The 15,467-nt window shown below is 48.8% G+C and overlaps 2 protein-coding genes across 2 annotated transcripts in view; one reads left to right on the top strand and one right to left on the bottom strand.

The window, feature by feature from the left end:
- The window catches only part of LOC105285578 (atrophin-1), a 123,642-nt gene that overhangs the window by 20,701 nt on the left and 87,474 nt on the right, over positions 1-15,467 (bottom strand). The window contains exons 7-8 of the mRNA XM_026969003.1: positions 14,191-14,332; positions 8,637-8,706 (exon numbers count right to left, since the gene is read on the bottom strand). Of these exons, the coding sequence (XP_026824804.1) occupies positions 8,637-8,706; positions 14,191-14,332 (212 nt within the window). The remainder of the gene's footprint in view (positions 1-8,636; positions 8,707-14,190; positions 14,333-15,467) is intronic.
- Positions 1-15,467, top strand: part of LOC105285577 — a 117,358-nt gene that overhangs the window by 12,635 nt on the left and 89,256 nt on the right. The gene's annotated exons all lie outside the window — the stretch shown is intronic.

Here is a 15,467-nt window from a genome sequence, read left to right on the forward strand (position 1 = left end):
ACAACAACGGTAACAGAGCGTGGGGAAGGGCAGTTTGTGTTTCCCGTTGTACTTCGCATGTAACATCAGCCTTGAGGTTCTCACGTGCGACCATCGGCTCGCATAATCGATTATCGATGAACGGTGGGGAGATAATCTCGGTGCGAAAGCTCCGAGCGATGTCATGACCCCTTAAGAACGCTCTCTTCTCACCGGTGGGGAGGGGGAAAAAAGTTTCTCCGATAGAAAACTTCGACCGAGTGCCGTGAACTATCGAGCCAGCACGCGGAGGGCGCACGCCGGCTGGCGCGGGTAAAGGATTGCCGCGGCGATACGTACACGGCGGTTATAAAATAACCACACGACAATCTGGATCGGTCGAGAGCAATAAAAAAGTAAAATGTTTTATATTTGTGTGAAAACACTCTCCTCTCTCTCCTGGCGACTGGCTCTCCGCCCCGCGAATCGGCACGGGGAGCGAATTCGATTCGGAAACTTTTATTTCGAAACATCGCGGTGGAAAAAAAAGGAAATAAAAACACGATTTGAGAGGGTGTACATGCACCGCGCTGCTCTACGCTATGATGCGTATGACCTCGCGAAAACATTGATAACGTTGTCCGGGGAAAGGGGTGGACGTAACTCTGCGTATCTTGCGTTTAAACGCGCACAATTTTCCTTAAATTTATGGTGCATACGTGCCGCACAAGTAAATTCGTCCCCTTTCCCTGCCAGCGAGATCTCCATAAATTATTACGTTCGTGATGTACAGATTACACTGCATTTAATACCATGTTAAAACTCGCGAATTACAATCAGCCATTATTTATTACATTCGCTCCAGCGTTTTATTGAATACGTATTCGATTTAATCAATCGCGATGCATCGTGCGAGCCGTTCCTCACAATAATGAACTCGTCGCATCGCGTCTCGAAAAAAGTTGAGGAACGCGATTTCACTGTAAAATTAAGTAATCCGTAATAAGACTGAGCGGTATCGCCGGGATCACTTGTTCAACATTTTCAAATCCGTATCACGTGAAACGCGTTGGATATTCGCCGGAGAAACTAGTTTTATTTCATTCGTCTGCAACTTTCCGGTTAACGTAGTTAAGTACGCCGGGCCGGTGTAATCTCGTCAACTTGGGCCTTCTGCGGCAATAAAACACGGCTCGAACCCTGCATCTGAAGTGGTCCCGCGATTTCGCGCAGCTGTCGCGAACGATTCACGCCATCCGGCCGATACTACCCTCGACAACGCCGGCCAGTCACCCTCGCTAGATCGGTCGCGGCGCGGCGCACGGCCAACTCTGCGAGGGTCTCTTACAACAAGTTGGACCTGCGGGGGTCGAGGTCGCCGTCGAGGGTGAGGGTGGTCGTCGGTCCCGAGAGCCGGCTGGGTTGGCGGGCGCGTTTGTGTACGCCGTATCACGCCGCGGAGACTCTCGGCCTGGCACGGCCACGAAAAGTTTCGCCGGTCACGTTCAACTTTCGCACGCCGTTCGAAAAAGCACCTTTTCTCTTTCTCGCGTCCCTGTCTCTCTCGTTCGACCACCGACGGTGAATTAGGTCGACGACCGAGTGGCCCCGAGTATCGTGTCGTGTCGCGAGCAGGCGCCTCTGATCGACGACGAGCGCCTTTGCCCGAGAAAAAGTTTTCGCAGCGCGGACTTTTCAAGAGGCGTCGAAACCGCTTCGCAGTGTATCGTGCCGTTCGCTTTTCCAAACTGCTCGGCAGCGACTTCTCGAAGAGTTCGATGGGAATTTGCAAAGTTAGAGTCGAACAATCGTATAACGGAGCTTTATTACGACGCCTTTCGTGTTTCGTGAGAACAGTGGGAGGATGATGACGGAGTCGCGAGACGTTAAGTAAATGAAAGAGGGATTTAAGCGTGAAATGCCACCATAGGGGTAAATGTAGGTTTTCAGAGAGATTCGCACACATGACACTCGAAGGAAATTGTTAATTTGGAGGAAGATTATTTATATCTCGTCTTTCGAGATATGAATCATCCTAGATCTAGATATGCTAAACTTTTGCTTATTTAATTGGAACTGACGTTAACGCAATATATATAATCCAAATTGACAAGTTACTTTATTATCGAGACTCTCGAATAACGTTATTTTTATGACGAGATCAGCACCCTCGAGAGATCATTAAACAGATTTTTAATAACTAATCCTTTTACTCGTTTGAACTCTGGATTATAAATTAAGATATTTATAATAACAGCACGGATGATGAGTGCGATCTCTGATTTAAATTCGAGCTGCAGAATGCGGTTGACAGGGCTAAATAATAAAGTCGATCAATCAAGTTCAATTTTGGCACCGTCCGAGTAACTTCGCGCGCAAAGTGGGTCATCGACCGAATATATACCGCCCTACGAGAGTACGTCGCGTGTGCGTTCGACGTCCGTCACCGGCGAAGAAATATTTGCGCGCGATAAAAACGAAATCTTCCCGCGACCACGTCTGCGTTCGGTTTCCCATCTGGGCATGTTCTCTCTCTCTCTCTTCTTTTTTTCTCCGTCAATTGTGCGGGAATAATGAAACATAGCCCGCAGAAAAATCAACGATGCAGCGGGAATATTCGCAAAGATGAAATATCCATGAAACTACCAGTCGCGCGCATTTTGCATTGTTGCGAAAAAATCTCTGTCTGCGGAATCGATTGCGAGGGGAAAAGTGTTTCCTCCCTCGACGCGCCTTCGGGCACAATCTTAGATGCTATCCCGGAAGTGTCGTGTCATGATTCAGCACTGCGAGCTGGACTAGGAGAGCACGGTGTTTGGAATATGCATCTTAGAATACGCTTGTATCTTGATATTACAATCAAAGTAACGCGCGTGTAACAAGACGTTGCGAGCTTTTCCAGAAGAAACGAATCAAATCATTTCACACGATGATAAATTATTTTTATCGAGATTATATTTTATTAGATTGTTCGGTGATTATATTCAATAATTTTTCACATTTAAATAGAAATTTATTTTCAGAAACCAAAATTGCTTCGACTATTTATTCGCAGTCACGGGAGGATCGTGCACGAGTCCTTTTAATTTAACGTCTCGCCATTTAGGCAATTTGGGCGAGACTCTTTCGGAATTACGGTGTCGCAATCAGCGGAAAGCTCCTCGAGATGATAATCGCTCCAAGCTTTGGCGTCGCGACGCGTTCGGCAATTCCGCGAGGTCGAGTCGCCGACGGTGAAATCTTCTGCGAACCAGTTGCGTCCGTAACGGAGAAACTTTTTCCCTCAACATTCCGGGAGATATAAACTGCGCGCGCGGTGAGGCGGCGGCGCGAAACTTCCGAGCCTTAACCCGTTTTCAGATGTTCTCGAGTTCGCGGGAGGAAAGTTCGAAACTTTGCCGGGACGCCTTTCGCGGGTCACATTCAATCAAATATGCACGATTCCGCGCGGGGACAAAAATTTCAGGATTCACGATTGCGCGTCCCAAGTACATCGGGATTCTTAATCTAATTAGAAGCTTTACGCGGATCACAAGATATCGCAGATCGCCGGAGAGAGAAGTTCTCCTGCGTAAAATTCAGACGGAGCGTATTTTGTGTGCGCGGATCGCGACTTCAGCTGCGGTTCGCTCAAGTGTTAGAATCAGGAATAAATATTTCCTCGGCGAAAATTTAGAAAGTTTGACGCATTTATTTTTTTTTATTTAACTCTGCGAGCGCGAGCTCTTTTAATTAATAGACATGTAATTCAACATGCCAATGAGGAACCGTGCGTTTGCTCTGACTGGTCAAAGTGTCAAAGCTGCTCCGGTTTCGTTGGGCGAAATATAATTCAACGGAAATGTGATGTATTTTTGAGACGTGCCGTGTATCACAAGTAGATAATATTATAAATCTGTGGATGGGCGTTTCACGATGTGTACGTTATCTGCAGTAACATTACGATAATATGATTATAACACGTTGTAAAATACAAAGCACATTGTTGCTGAACCGGACGAATGCGTGTAGATTCGCTAACATGGAACGAGCCGAGTGCATTTGAATTTGAATAGCCGCGGAACTAGTTTACGCTTAACGTATCACAATAACGTGCTAAGAACGCGATAAAACTCACAGACACATGGGAATGGAAACATGAATGAGCTGGTCAAGCGTGGAATGAATTAACGAACAAGCGCAATTACAATCCGCGAACTTGGCTTGAACTTTAAGCCCTAATTATAATTCAACTATCGCGCACCGCCGCGCCGTTCAAGCTGCTCAGATATGGAACTCAATTTCTGTATCGTTAAATGGATTTACGTCAAATACGGGATTTTAAAGGGATCGCGAACATGACAGATATATAAATATACTTCTCTCTTACATGATCGTAACTTCTCAAGAGAACTTCTTGCGGGTGCTACACATCCGTGACGAATCGTTGCATTATGCACTGCGCGTCGTGCGTGCGCGCGATTTGTCGAACAGAGTGTCACAAAGATGATCGCGATGCGACGTTATCACTGGAATGAGGCAGTCCCAGTTTACGATGATAAATCACCACTAAGATCAACAGGATGAAACACTTCTTCCGCGAACTCTCACTGTCGGCCGCGAGGATTAAGAAAAGCAGATCGAAGTGGAGCCGCGCAGATCTGCGGCGCGCGAGCGACCGGACGAACGAGCGAGTGAGCGAGCGAGCGTACCTCCTCCTTACCGATCTAGCGGGTGAATCACGGCCCCGTTAATCGACCCTACCGGCTCACCCCGAAATTACGGAAAAGAGCCGCGTCTATCTCTCTCTTTCTCCCTCGCCCTCTGTGTGCGTCTCTCTCTTTCTCTCTCGCCCTTTCTCTTTCTCTCTTCTCGCTTCCTCTCTCTCTCTCTCTCTTTCGCCGCGTGCGTTTTGCCCCTATCCCCCGGTGCGGTCTCTCGCCGTTACACCGCGCGCATCACCGGTGCACGACGCGCGATACTCGACTCGCGCGTTGTAATGGTCGATCGCGGCTTCGACCCTCTTCCGTGCCATCGAACGGCCCGAACGCGGTCGGATTTTTCGACGTTTACTGCCTTTAGGCCCCTGGACCATGCGTCCGCGTTGGCCGTTCGCCCTCCGCCGACACACACCCTTCCTCCCTTTCATCCCCATGCTCCCCCGGATACTCAAATTGACCCGTCGTGCTCGATCCACCTCCGCCTACCCCTCTTCCGCCACCAACGCCGCCGCCGCCACCGTCCGCAGCGAGCAGAGTTCCCTCCTCCCCCTCTGCCACCACCGCCGCCGCCGCCGCCTCTACCGCCGCCACCGCCGTGGCAGTTGCCACAGCTTCCAACCTTTTTACCCCTGTACCAACCCTGCTTTTTCCCCCGTTCCGCCCAGCCGCCCTCCTCGCCATTGCCACTACGTCGCCCTCCCTATCCTCCTTTTTATCCCGCTCTCCCTCACGCGCACCACTCATTATAGTTTCTCCCTCCCTCGCTGTGCGCGCGCCCTCTCTCTCTCCCTCGATCCATCTGTCCCTCTCTCTGTCCCCCTACCCCATGCTGCCACCACCTCCTCATCCTCCTCTTCGTCCTCCTCGCCGTCTCCCGCCTCAGCCACCACCATCCACTCGCTCGCTGCTGCTGCTCTCCCTTCCACCCTTACCCATCCGTCGCCCACCCTCCACCCGGTTCAACGCTCTACCGCAACCCTGGGAAAACCCTGGAAAATCCAGCGGCGTGCACCTAACTTCACCGTGGCGTATGTATGTACGCGTATATATGTATGTATGCATGTACGCCGTCCGCGCGTGTGTCCGTGGCACACGCAAGCGGGGTTGCGTGGAGATACCGGGTGTCCCGGAACCGCCGCAGCTCTGTTCATTTAAGGGATTCCTGATTAATGCGGAATTTGATTTTCTTTTAATGTATTCACGAATGTGCCATTCACGTTCTTTCTCTTGCAATCGCGCAAAAGTCACAAAACCTATCTATTTAATTTCAAACGGAGATTATTTTTCGCATGCGAATGCGAAAAGTTTCAGATTCACGAAGAAATTATCTAGAGTCTTTATGGAATAATCTATCCTTTTAATTGATCTTTCAAGGCTTCTTAGATAAAAGAATTAGTCTTAGGACACCCTATATACGATATTGCGTACGGGCGCGTACACAGGCACCGCGGGAGGCATGCGTAGGTAATAGGCATCGGCCAGGCCGTTAGCGCGAAAATTGTTTATTTAAAGCACGAGCGGATGCACGCGCGCACCAGGGATAGTCGCGTCGATGCACGCACCGGGAGTTGCGTGCACAAGAACGGCGAACGTGAACGCGCACGAGTGCACCGTGCGTCTCCGCGCGTAATCGAAGCTCGGTCGCGTGCAGCTTCACCGCGTCGCTGAGATTATCGGGGGTTGTTAAAAGTCCGAGAGAAAAGCCGAGAAATATGTGAAAAAAATCCGACGAAAGACCAGGAAAGTCGGAATAATTGAAGAAAAGTCGACTAAGTCACCGGAAATCTCTCTCGAGTTTCCTGCCGCGATGAACGGAAATGCGACGCGACGCTTACTCAACACATATCAATTTTTAGATCGTTTAATATTATCAAGCGGCAAAAAGCGACAAAGTCGACAAAGTGCCTGTAATCGGGATACCATTCGGTTTTCCGAACATCCGGATTACGGGGGGGGTGTTGCGCGTTGCCTGGCTATAATTACATAATGTAGCATTGCCTCTATTTGAACAGCGTTCTTCCGGGATCGCTCGCACAAATAGAATTATTAACGATTATTCTTATTACGCTCGTTATCAACAGTGCGCTCGCAGTGCGCAGCGCCTGCATTCACCAGCAGCGGCGCCAGCACACCCCCGTCCTCCTCCTCCTCCTCCTCCTCCAATATCTTATATTGTCATTACGTCGGCATGGACAAATATTTGATCGCGGTACACTCGGACGAAGGCAAACGCCTCCGGCTATTATGGCAGTGCAATAATCGGGCGCGTAAACCTGCAGGTAGCCCCGGCGTTTATATTATATATTACGCTACGTTACATTAGGCATGTTGTATACGCGTACAACGCGCCTACTGCTGATAAGCGCGCGGGCTCGTGCAGGTACACGTAAATCGGAGAGCTCCCCGGTAGCTATACGTCGTGGTGCATGGGGTCGCATTAATACGCACGTGCTTGCGGTGCGTGCGCTTCGGCAGTTGTTGCATCGAAGATAGCCGGGGATAAACGTTATCCGTCGTACCGCGCGCGCGAATCCAAGGAAAACGATACCCTGCGCCAGGGTAATTAGTCATCGTTCTCATTACTCGCCGTTTGATTAACGAGTCAACCGTCCGGACATTTTCCATCGGGGGTTCATCTTCCAGCGGTGGCGCCGACACGGTTCTCCATCAAAGTGCATCATTTATACCAAGATTATACGTATTCAATTTTTTATGCCGTTTAGATCACTCTTCCGCTGATTAACGCTCCCCCGTCTCTTTTTTTAATAGACAAATTGCTGTGCCACGCGGGGACACGGTACAAAGGATCCAATTATTTCGGCATGTTTTCCCCGCTCCCCGCGAGAACGAGCTTTTGTGCGACATGGACAAAGATTTTTATGTAGTATCCGTTGCGCTGCATATAAATCACATTAAAATATATTAATCGATGTTACGAGCGACGCAAAAATAGGCACACGGCGTATGTCATGTGTAAAACCGGGTATCGCGCGTTGTAACTGTATAATGCTGTAGGTTTTACGTGCGCGTCGCGGGTGATTTATGCGCACGTTTGCAGCGGCCCTCGCTGTGTGCTCATCGATGCAGGCTTCGCGATTTCAGAGATCCCGGGTTCCCCGGTGCGGAAAAAAGCGCGAGATGAGGGCTCGTTCGGGTCATGGGGGTCGCGGGACTCGCGATCGGCTTTTTCCAGATTTGCGAATTTTGCCGTGCTCATCGCGGACGCGCCAGTCTACTCGCTAATCCCACGTTACACGCTTAGCGGGTTAATCCTGATTACACATTAATCAACGCGAGAGTCAACTCAGCCAAGAAGAGAGCGTCCGTATTTCGCGTTCGTTTCTTTGCGGACGGGAAGGATGAATCGTCGGGTTTTCTCGGAGTTCGGGTCCTTATAAGTTCAGGCCCTAAACGATAATCGCTCCCGGCATCCACCGGCTGTCCCGCTTTTTTTTCTCGCCGACTCTGAGATTTTCTCTTTGACTTGATAATTACTCCTCCTCCAAGCGCGCCTAAGACGAGGCGCGCGTAAAGCGCACTCGATTTTCCCGGGGCAGGTATAACGTTATGCAATTTTATGCGGAAACTTCGAGACGCAAAGGCGGAGGAGGTTCGCTCGCGAGACTATGACGATGGTGGTGTGGGTTCGTTAGCGTCCCGATTGTCGGACACATCGGCGGCTCGTTTATACGGATGTTCGGAATTCGAATTACGAATTCACGTCCGAGAGGCAGTACCGCCAGTGGCTACGAGACTCTTCCTTTGCTCGCTCCTCGCACTTGTTATTACGATCTCATAGCTTATCGCTGTCATCACGAAACACTTTTTCCACGTACCATCGTGGTTTTATTGTTCGATTGTAAGACATGAGTATGAGAGATTGGAAAAAGTGAATCATACAAATCGTATAAACGATCGATCTTTTATCGTAAAATAGCTTTTAATACAAACAGCAAAGTGTGGATATATATAACTCACAGAAATGATTCCCGGGTCCAGCGTAGTGATGCCCCTTATAAGCCGCAAACAATCCGGGATTGATACCAATCTGCAAAGAGAGTGAAACACATGATTAATTAACATCTTGAAAGAACACATCCTTAACTTGCTGTTTTAGCTTACAACATTTACGCGATAAACACGTCACGGTAAATCGTGAAGTGCATTTACGTAAATTGCGGACGCGGACTATTTCACCGTTATTTTAATTAGCCGCGACGGCAATAGAAAAACGAACGGATGTTCTCAAGTCACTTTCGTCGGCGTCGCTGCATTTGTCCCCTTTTAAGCTCCGCGGGGCCCATGTTAATCTCTTAGAAATTATTACTCAGGTTTATTTCCAACTTATTTCCGCGCTTCGGAACGGCGAAATTATTGTCTCTCCGCATCTTCGAGCTTCCATCGAGTTTTTCTAAAGAGGAACGTCTCGGAGAGGTGAACCGTTTGCGTCACGCGTCGTTGTCGACGTAATTAGTTTCGCTTTCTACCGATTGTCAAAGCTAAGTTGAGACCTGGAAGAAAAACGTTCGCTTTTATTGATGTTCTTCTTGTCTGACACGCGATAAAAAGGGCACACAGGGACGGGAAATTTGAATCTATTTTAAACCCGTATGCCGTTAATTAAAATGCTACCGTATCGCGATCGACTGTAGATGTTGACGCTATTGGCAAAATCATGCTAATCACGTGAATCTGATGTAGGAAGTTTGATTGCAAGAAAAGTTTATTGTGGAATAATCGCGTCTCTCTCAGAAAGAAATATCGCCAACTTGGCAAACATGCGCTCGAATGTAAATAAAAATAAAACAAAAAATATAAAATAAAGCGTACACATTATGGAAGTACTTAAATATTCGCCATGTGCATGATATATAATTTAGTTGTTAAAACTTGCGGAAAAGATACGCTGGAACAGGAATCATATACATATATAATATATATCTATATTATGTATGGAATTAATTCCGTTATTATAAAGACTATATATATTTCAATGAAGTATTTTTAATCCGCAAAATGTAAAATTCCAAACTGTCCGACTCCGATTCCTGCGGAAAATCTCCACGTCCACCGTTCACTGTCGACTGTCTAATGCACTGCCGGCGGTTTCCTCGTTGAGTTATGCAAAAATATTGATTACACGTAATTAAACGTAATCGAACTAATATTCCCAATACGCGCTTTATTCATCGATAAATGGTAATGGGAATTTAGCACACAAATATTTTCGCATTTCGCGCCACTCTTGTTTTAAGAACTCGTCCACCGCGCGTCACTTATTTTCAATGTTTTCCCCGACTTCACGTGACTTCCCGAGGACAATAAATTTTTTTTATCCCGAACCAAAAATAGACCAATTGAAACCTATGGACCGTGACTAGACAGAGTATAAATTCCGCAATTAATATCGTTTGGCGGTTTCAACGGTATCCTGAATACTAAATGAATACTCATGACATCTTAAATGATTTTACAGGCACCGTAACGTTGCCATTAAAATATTATAGCGTCGTATCGCTTATTCGACGATATCATCGCTGCCCTTCCGTGCGTATCGCATGGTATCTGCTATATCGAGATACAGAGAGAGAAAGGAAAGAGAAACAGAGAGAGAGAGAGAGAGGATCGATTTCTTTCTCCGTTTCGCGTATGATTTCACGTGCGCGCTTCTTACTCGCGATTATGCAACGGCGGCGAGAGAGAGAGAGAGAGAGAGAGAGAAGCAGCAGGAGAAGGAGGAGGAGGAGGAGGCGCAGGTGCGGCGTTGGTACCTGTTGCACAACCGCATTATCTTCGCTCCTCGCTCCGCCGGTTAGATAATTAATAACGACAAAGTCCAAGGATACGTGATGTGCGCGCGGCGCGAGCGCCATTAGGCGCGCATCTCGCGCGCTATTAAATCCGTTACCTCCTCCTTCTCCCTCATCCACCCGCGTCACCCCTTTCCCCCTGCCTCGTGCACTCCCGCGCACTCTCGACTTGCAACTGACCTTTTCGCAAGTGCAAGGTGCGCGCAGAGGAGGATGCGCCGCCACCGTGGGAGGAGGAGAGAGTGGAGGTGCATCGTGTCGTAACTTATCGACGTTTATCTCGCGTCTGGCCGTGGCGACGCGACGTCCGCATCGTCGTCGACGTCGACGTCGTCGTCGTCGCCGTCGCCGGTAGATAGAGATTAACATTCACCGCGTGTGACGGAACAGCCGTACACTCCTCGCGATAATTACATGACAAAGTGCACGTCTGTGGAAGGCGCGTATGAGTGCGCGAGCGTGGCGCGTGTATGCGTACCATTAAGAACCGCGACGCGTCCGCGAGCAACGAGAGGGACAAAGAGGAAGAGAAACGATCGCCGACTGATCAGTTTGAATTCTTTACCTCGTCGCGCTGTTCAGCGCTTCTGTTCAGCGGTGCTCACAAGTGCGCGGCTCCCTCCGGACATGTCGCTATGAATCGTGCCTTGCAAAGTAACACTTGTTGAGATAGTTGAACGGATACCGGAGCGCTATGTTAGTAATTTGAAAATTGGAATTCTCTTGATAGAAATTTGTCTACAAAAACGAAATCGGGAAAAATATAAGAAAATGCAGAAAGATGAAGGAGAGCGATGATTCGTACAAATTTTATGCATAAAGATATATTCATAAACTGCTCCCGTAACTCTTTTGCGTGAAGCTGAAGCTTCATGGAAAGACAGGGTGTTAAATACACGAAAAAATCTTACGTCTGATCTGATAAACGATTTTGATAACGGTTTCTCGACCGCACCTCCGGCAATCGGCCAATGAGAGGGTGAAAAAGGAAGGAAAGGCAACTCCAGGATGGCGTGTGTGTGTTGCACCGACAATCGTGTTATATTGTTAGTCGCGTACGAGCGAAACCTCCGCTCGATGCCCTCACCCCCCGCGCGTGCGTTTTCCATCCCCTCGCAACCCGCCGTCGACATAAAGTACGTATCGCATTAGCGCGTTAACGCCAATGCGTTAGCCGCTCGGCCGGCGCCGAATGGCGGCCGGGATAAACGAGGATAAAATGACGGGCGGCGGGGGTGGCGGCCGCCACGAGGTGGTGGTCGGACGTGAGGAAGGGTGTGGAATTGTCACCGATTGAAAACAACGCGCGTCGCTCACGTAGGAACCAGCCAGGGTGGGCGCGGGAGCGGATCGGATAGAATTGCGGGGAGGGCGGGCGGACGGACGGACGAACGAACGGCAGGGCGACGTAAAGCAGGAGAGGCCGCGGGGGGTTGGTCGCGCTGGGGGTGCACCAGGGGGTGCATTCTATGGGGAACGCAGCGAACAGTGTCCCGCTGCGTTCGATTACAACGTCGGGCGTAATAACCGAATTGCCCACGGCCCGTTAAAGCGTTTACACCGCTTGACGGATGATCGACCACGGTGACAACTCGTTTCGGGTAATATATGAATATGGACCGTGGCGCGCGTTAACAGACTCCCCCGACGAAAATGGCCGACGGCATTCGTGTCTTATTTTGCGATAAACGATATACGGCGCGCGACCCCCACGCGCATTTCCTCGACAAGAAATCGCGATAATGATCCCTGCGTGTTGCTCTTTCTCGTCTCACTCGTCGGGGTGATGTTTATAGAAGGGTTAACTGGAGAACGAGCCTAAATCGTGATTCGGCGTGAAAGGCGGATTAATTAGAGAGACTCGCAATGGAGTTTGAAATTTGTTCGCTCCCTGTTCGAGCTGTTGTACCACGCGGGATTTTTAATTCGTTTGTGCGCTTTAAATCATTCGACAAATTGTCTTAATAATGCGCTTTTAGTCGACGTAAAATGGTGCGCGTCACCGAGATAAAGATAATGTCATTGCTTCAAAGGGAACGGAGGCGGAATGTAAATCAAGTTGCGGCAAACGGGGAGACGAGATTAAAACACCGAAATCGTCGCGCAGCCTCTCGGCACCGTCATTTAAGTCACCCCAATTTTGATAACGACGGCCGCATATCGGATTATAACAATCACTCGTAATGACCGTGTGATGCTCACCCGTTAAACTGTTTATACCCGTTTACACCCGGTATCGGGTGATCGATCAACGCGCGGGCGGCCCAACGCGTTTGTAACGGGAACGTAATTCCCATTCTCTCGCTTGCATTCAATAAAGATCATGCTAACGCGCGGTGACGAAAATGACACGTACGTACGACAGAATCGCCCGAAATTGTTTTCGGATTCCAATCGATTTCGCTTGCAATGTCGACTTTCTTCTTTTTCATACTCCAGTTGACCATCGCCCAACTTGACTCATCGTTTTGCTAATATCTTTCGTTTCGTGACCGTTGACAGTTTTATCCTTGACAACGCATCCTGAAATTACTGTGTTAGATGATTGAGTCACAGTTTGTTCGTGTCGTTGCATAGAACAATTCCCGATTATTTATTTACCGAAAAGAAATTTGATGAAAGTGAAACTGTCCTTTTGTTTTTCGAGATTGAACCGCAATTTAACAGAGCACTGCCGTTCCGTTGAATTTCAGTGTTTCTTTCAGTTCTATTTCCACGGCAAAAAGACGAGGAGTCAATTAAGGTCCAAGCTAACCGACATATTGGTGAAGCTGGTCCACGTGTGGTCAGCTAATTCCTCCCTCTCTCTGTCCCTCTCGCTTTCCCTCTCTCGGTCTGTTCGCAGAGCCACGCAACAATCGGCATTCCGCGTGATAACCGGATCGCGCACGGATCATTAAAGCGATTAGGCCGGCTGTTGCGGAGGCGGCGATTGCCATTTGTCGTTGCCGCGTGCAGAGAATCCTGGCGTTTTCGCGCAGCGCTGGCCCCAAGATACATCGGATTCTCGCTCGACGAGCTAAAACCGACGCCACGCCGAGCCGAGCGGAGCCGGGCCGCGCGGCATCGCGTCGCACGCGTGTCCGATTAATTGCCGTCATTCGATCAAGAACGACATCGCGACGCATTGGTAATGCGGCATTACAAATGACACGCACAACGCCACGATACACCGCCGCTATAAATTACGCAGCGCGCATATATACGCGTCGCGTCTGCACACTCCGCCGCCCGGCGACGGAACGTGCGCGAGCGTTTGCCGGCGAAATTGATGTTTTTATTGTTAGCGTTACGCCAGCGATTAATGAATTATCGCGTGCCCCGTTCGACCGGGAATTGAAATGTCGCCTACGCGCGCAGTCGATCAGCGCGCGAGTAAATCCCGAGTTTATTATTACGGCGTCGCGCCCTGGTTAACGACTTTGGGTAATACAAATCTATCGATATCAGAGACAATCGGTCTCACGGGCGCTTCAGCTTAACTGACTTTCGTATGTGATCTTTCACGTTGCTGGCTCATCCAAAGCAACTTCAAGGCGCCCAGTTGTGCACGCGTGGCACACGCCGAGCGTATCCCGGAAGTTTGCGCGACTCGTCGCCATGACGCAATATTGGTATGCAATAAATAAAACCGAGGAAACGCAGCTGCGATCAGCTGAGTTGGTATTTGCCAGGCGCTAACACGAGCGAGGAATAATTATGGGTGTATCACGAGGACTTACTATGATAATGTCAAGGTTGTTGGTGAGATGATCCGGTAGGACGCGCTTGCTGACTTCCTCTTCCGGCATGCCGTCGAACCTGTCGTGCTTCTTCCTCTCTTTGTACGTCTTCGCGCGCTTCTTGGCCTCCGCGAGCTCCGCTCTGGAAAAGAAGGGACACGCGGGATAATAAAGGGCTGGATTCCGCGTCTTCATGCCGCGTCATACAATTCAGCGAAAGGCGCGCACGACTGTATCTCCCTGATTGGCAGGAGACCTTCCGTGTTCGCTTTTTGTCGAGTTCGGCCAAGACGTCTTCCACGCGCTGACACTGCGACACAATGTTGCGTTTTGTATCGTGTAGGGAAGTTGTAAGCCGTCGCGAATACGCGCGAATAACGCACGGATGAATGCGCTCGGATCGCGCGAGAAGAAAGGAGTTGCGAGCGCAACTCATGGTTTCTACCATTCTAAATAAGAAGTGAATTCGATTGAAACGGCACAAGGCGAATTTTTCAACACGCTGGATATAAATATTAACGAGTGCACATTTTAATGCGAATTAAAACGATCCACGTGGCGCGAATGGCCATTTAACGTTAATTAACTCACGCGCGTGTGCGCGCGCTGCTCTTTTCTCAAGTGTTACGCAATAGCCATGCGCAGTTTCGTAAAAAAATGCTGATAGGAATCGAATCCGTGCATGTTAGCATAACGAAACTTTGTTAAATAGACACACTGACCTATAACATAGAACGAAAGCACGGATAATGTTTCTTAAAATCTTCAATTAACATCTTAATGAGCGCTTAATCTCGTTACGTATCTGGTTACAGCGGCGCGAATCTGATTATATTCCTAATAAGCGCGAGACTATTTTTAAGTTTTCGGCCGGTTTCACAAAAATAAGCGTAACTGAAGATCCTATCGGATCAACAGCACGGTACCCGGTCAGACGGACATTGTTAGCAGAGCGGATATTTTTAACCATAGCTGCATGCAAATATATAACTAACTCCGGTTATATCGAGTCGCGGCTTCGTGTGGCCGGCTCATAATCTCTTTCAGCTTCGTTTCTCGCCGGAATCATTAACGCTAAATAACGGTGTAACGATACCCGTCGTTGTAAATTATCGGCAATCTTGACAGGATGCAACGTTATTCTAAATACAAAATTGATTTCCAAACTTATAAACAGATTAATGCATTAGCTCTGCATTCGTGAGCGATATCTCTCGGTAATAGGCTCTAAAGTCTGAGTAAACTTAAACCTTCAAAAATAGCGAGTCTGTGAGCGA

This window comes from Ooceraea biroi, chromosome 4 (genome assembly GCF_003672135.1).
Source record: "Ooceraea biroi isolate clonal line C1 chromosome 4, Obir_v5.4, whole genome shotgun sequence".
Classification (NCBI taxonomy): domain Eukaryota; kingdom Metazoa; phylum Arthropoda; class Insecta; order Hymenoptera; family Formicidae; genus Ooceraea; species Ooceraea biroi.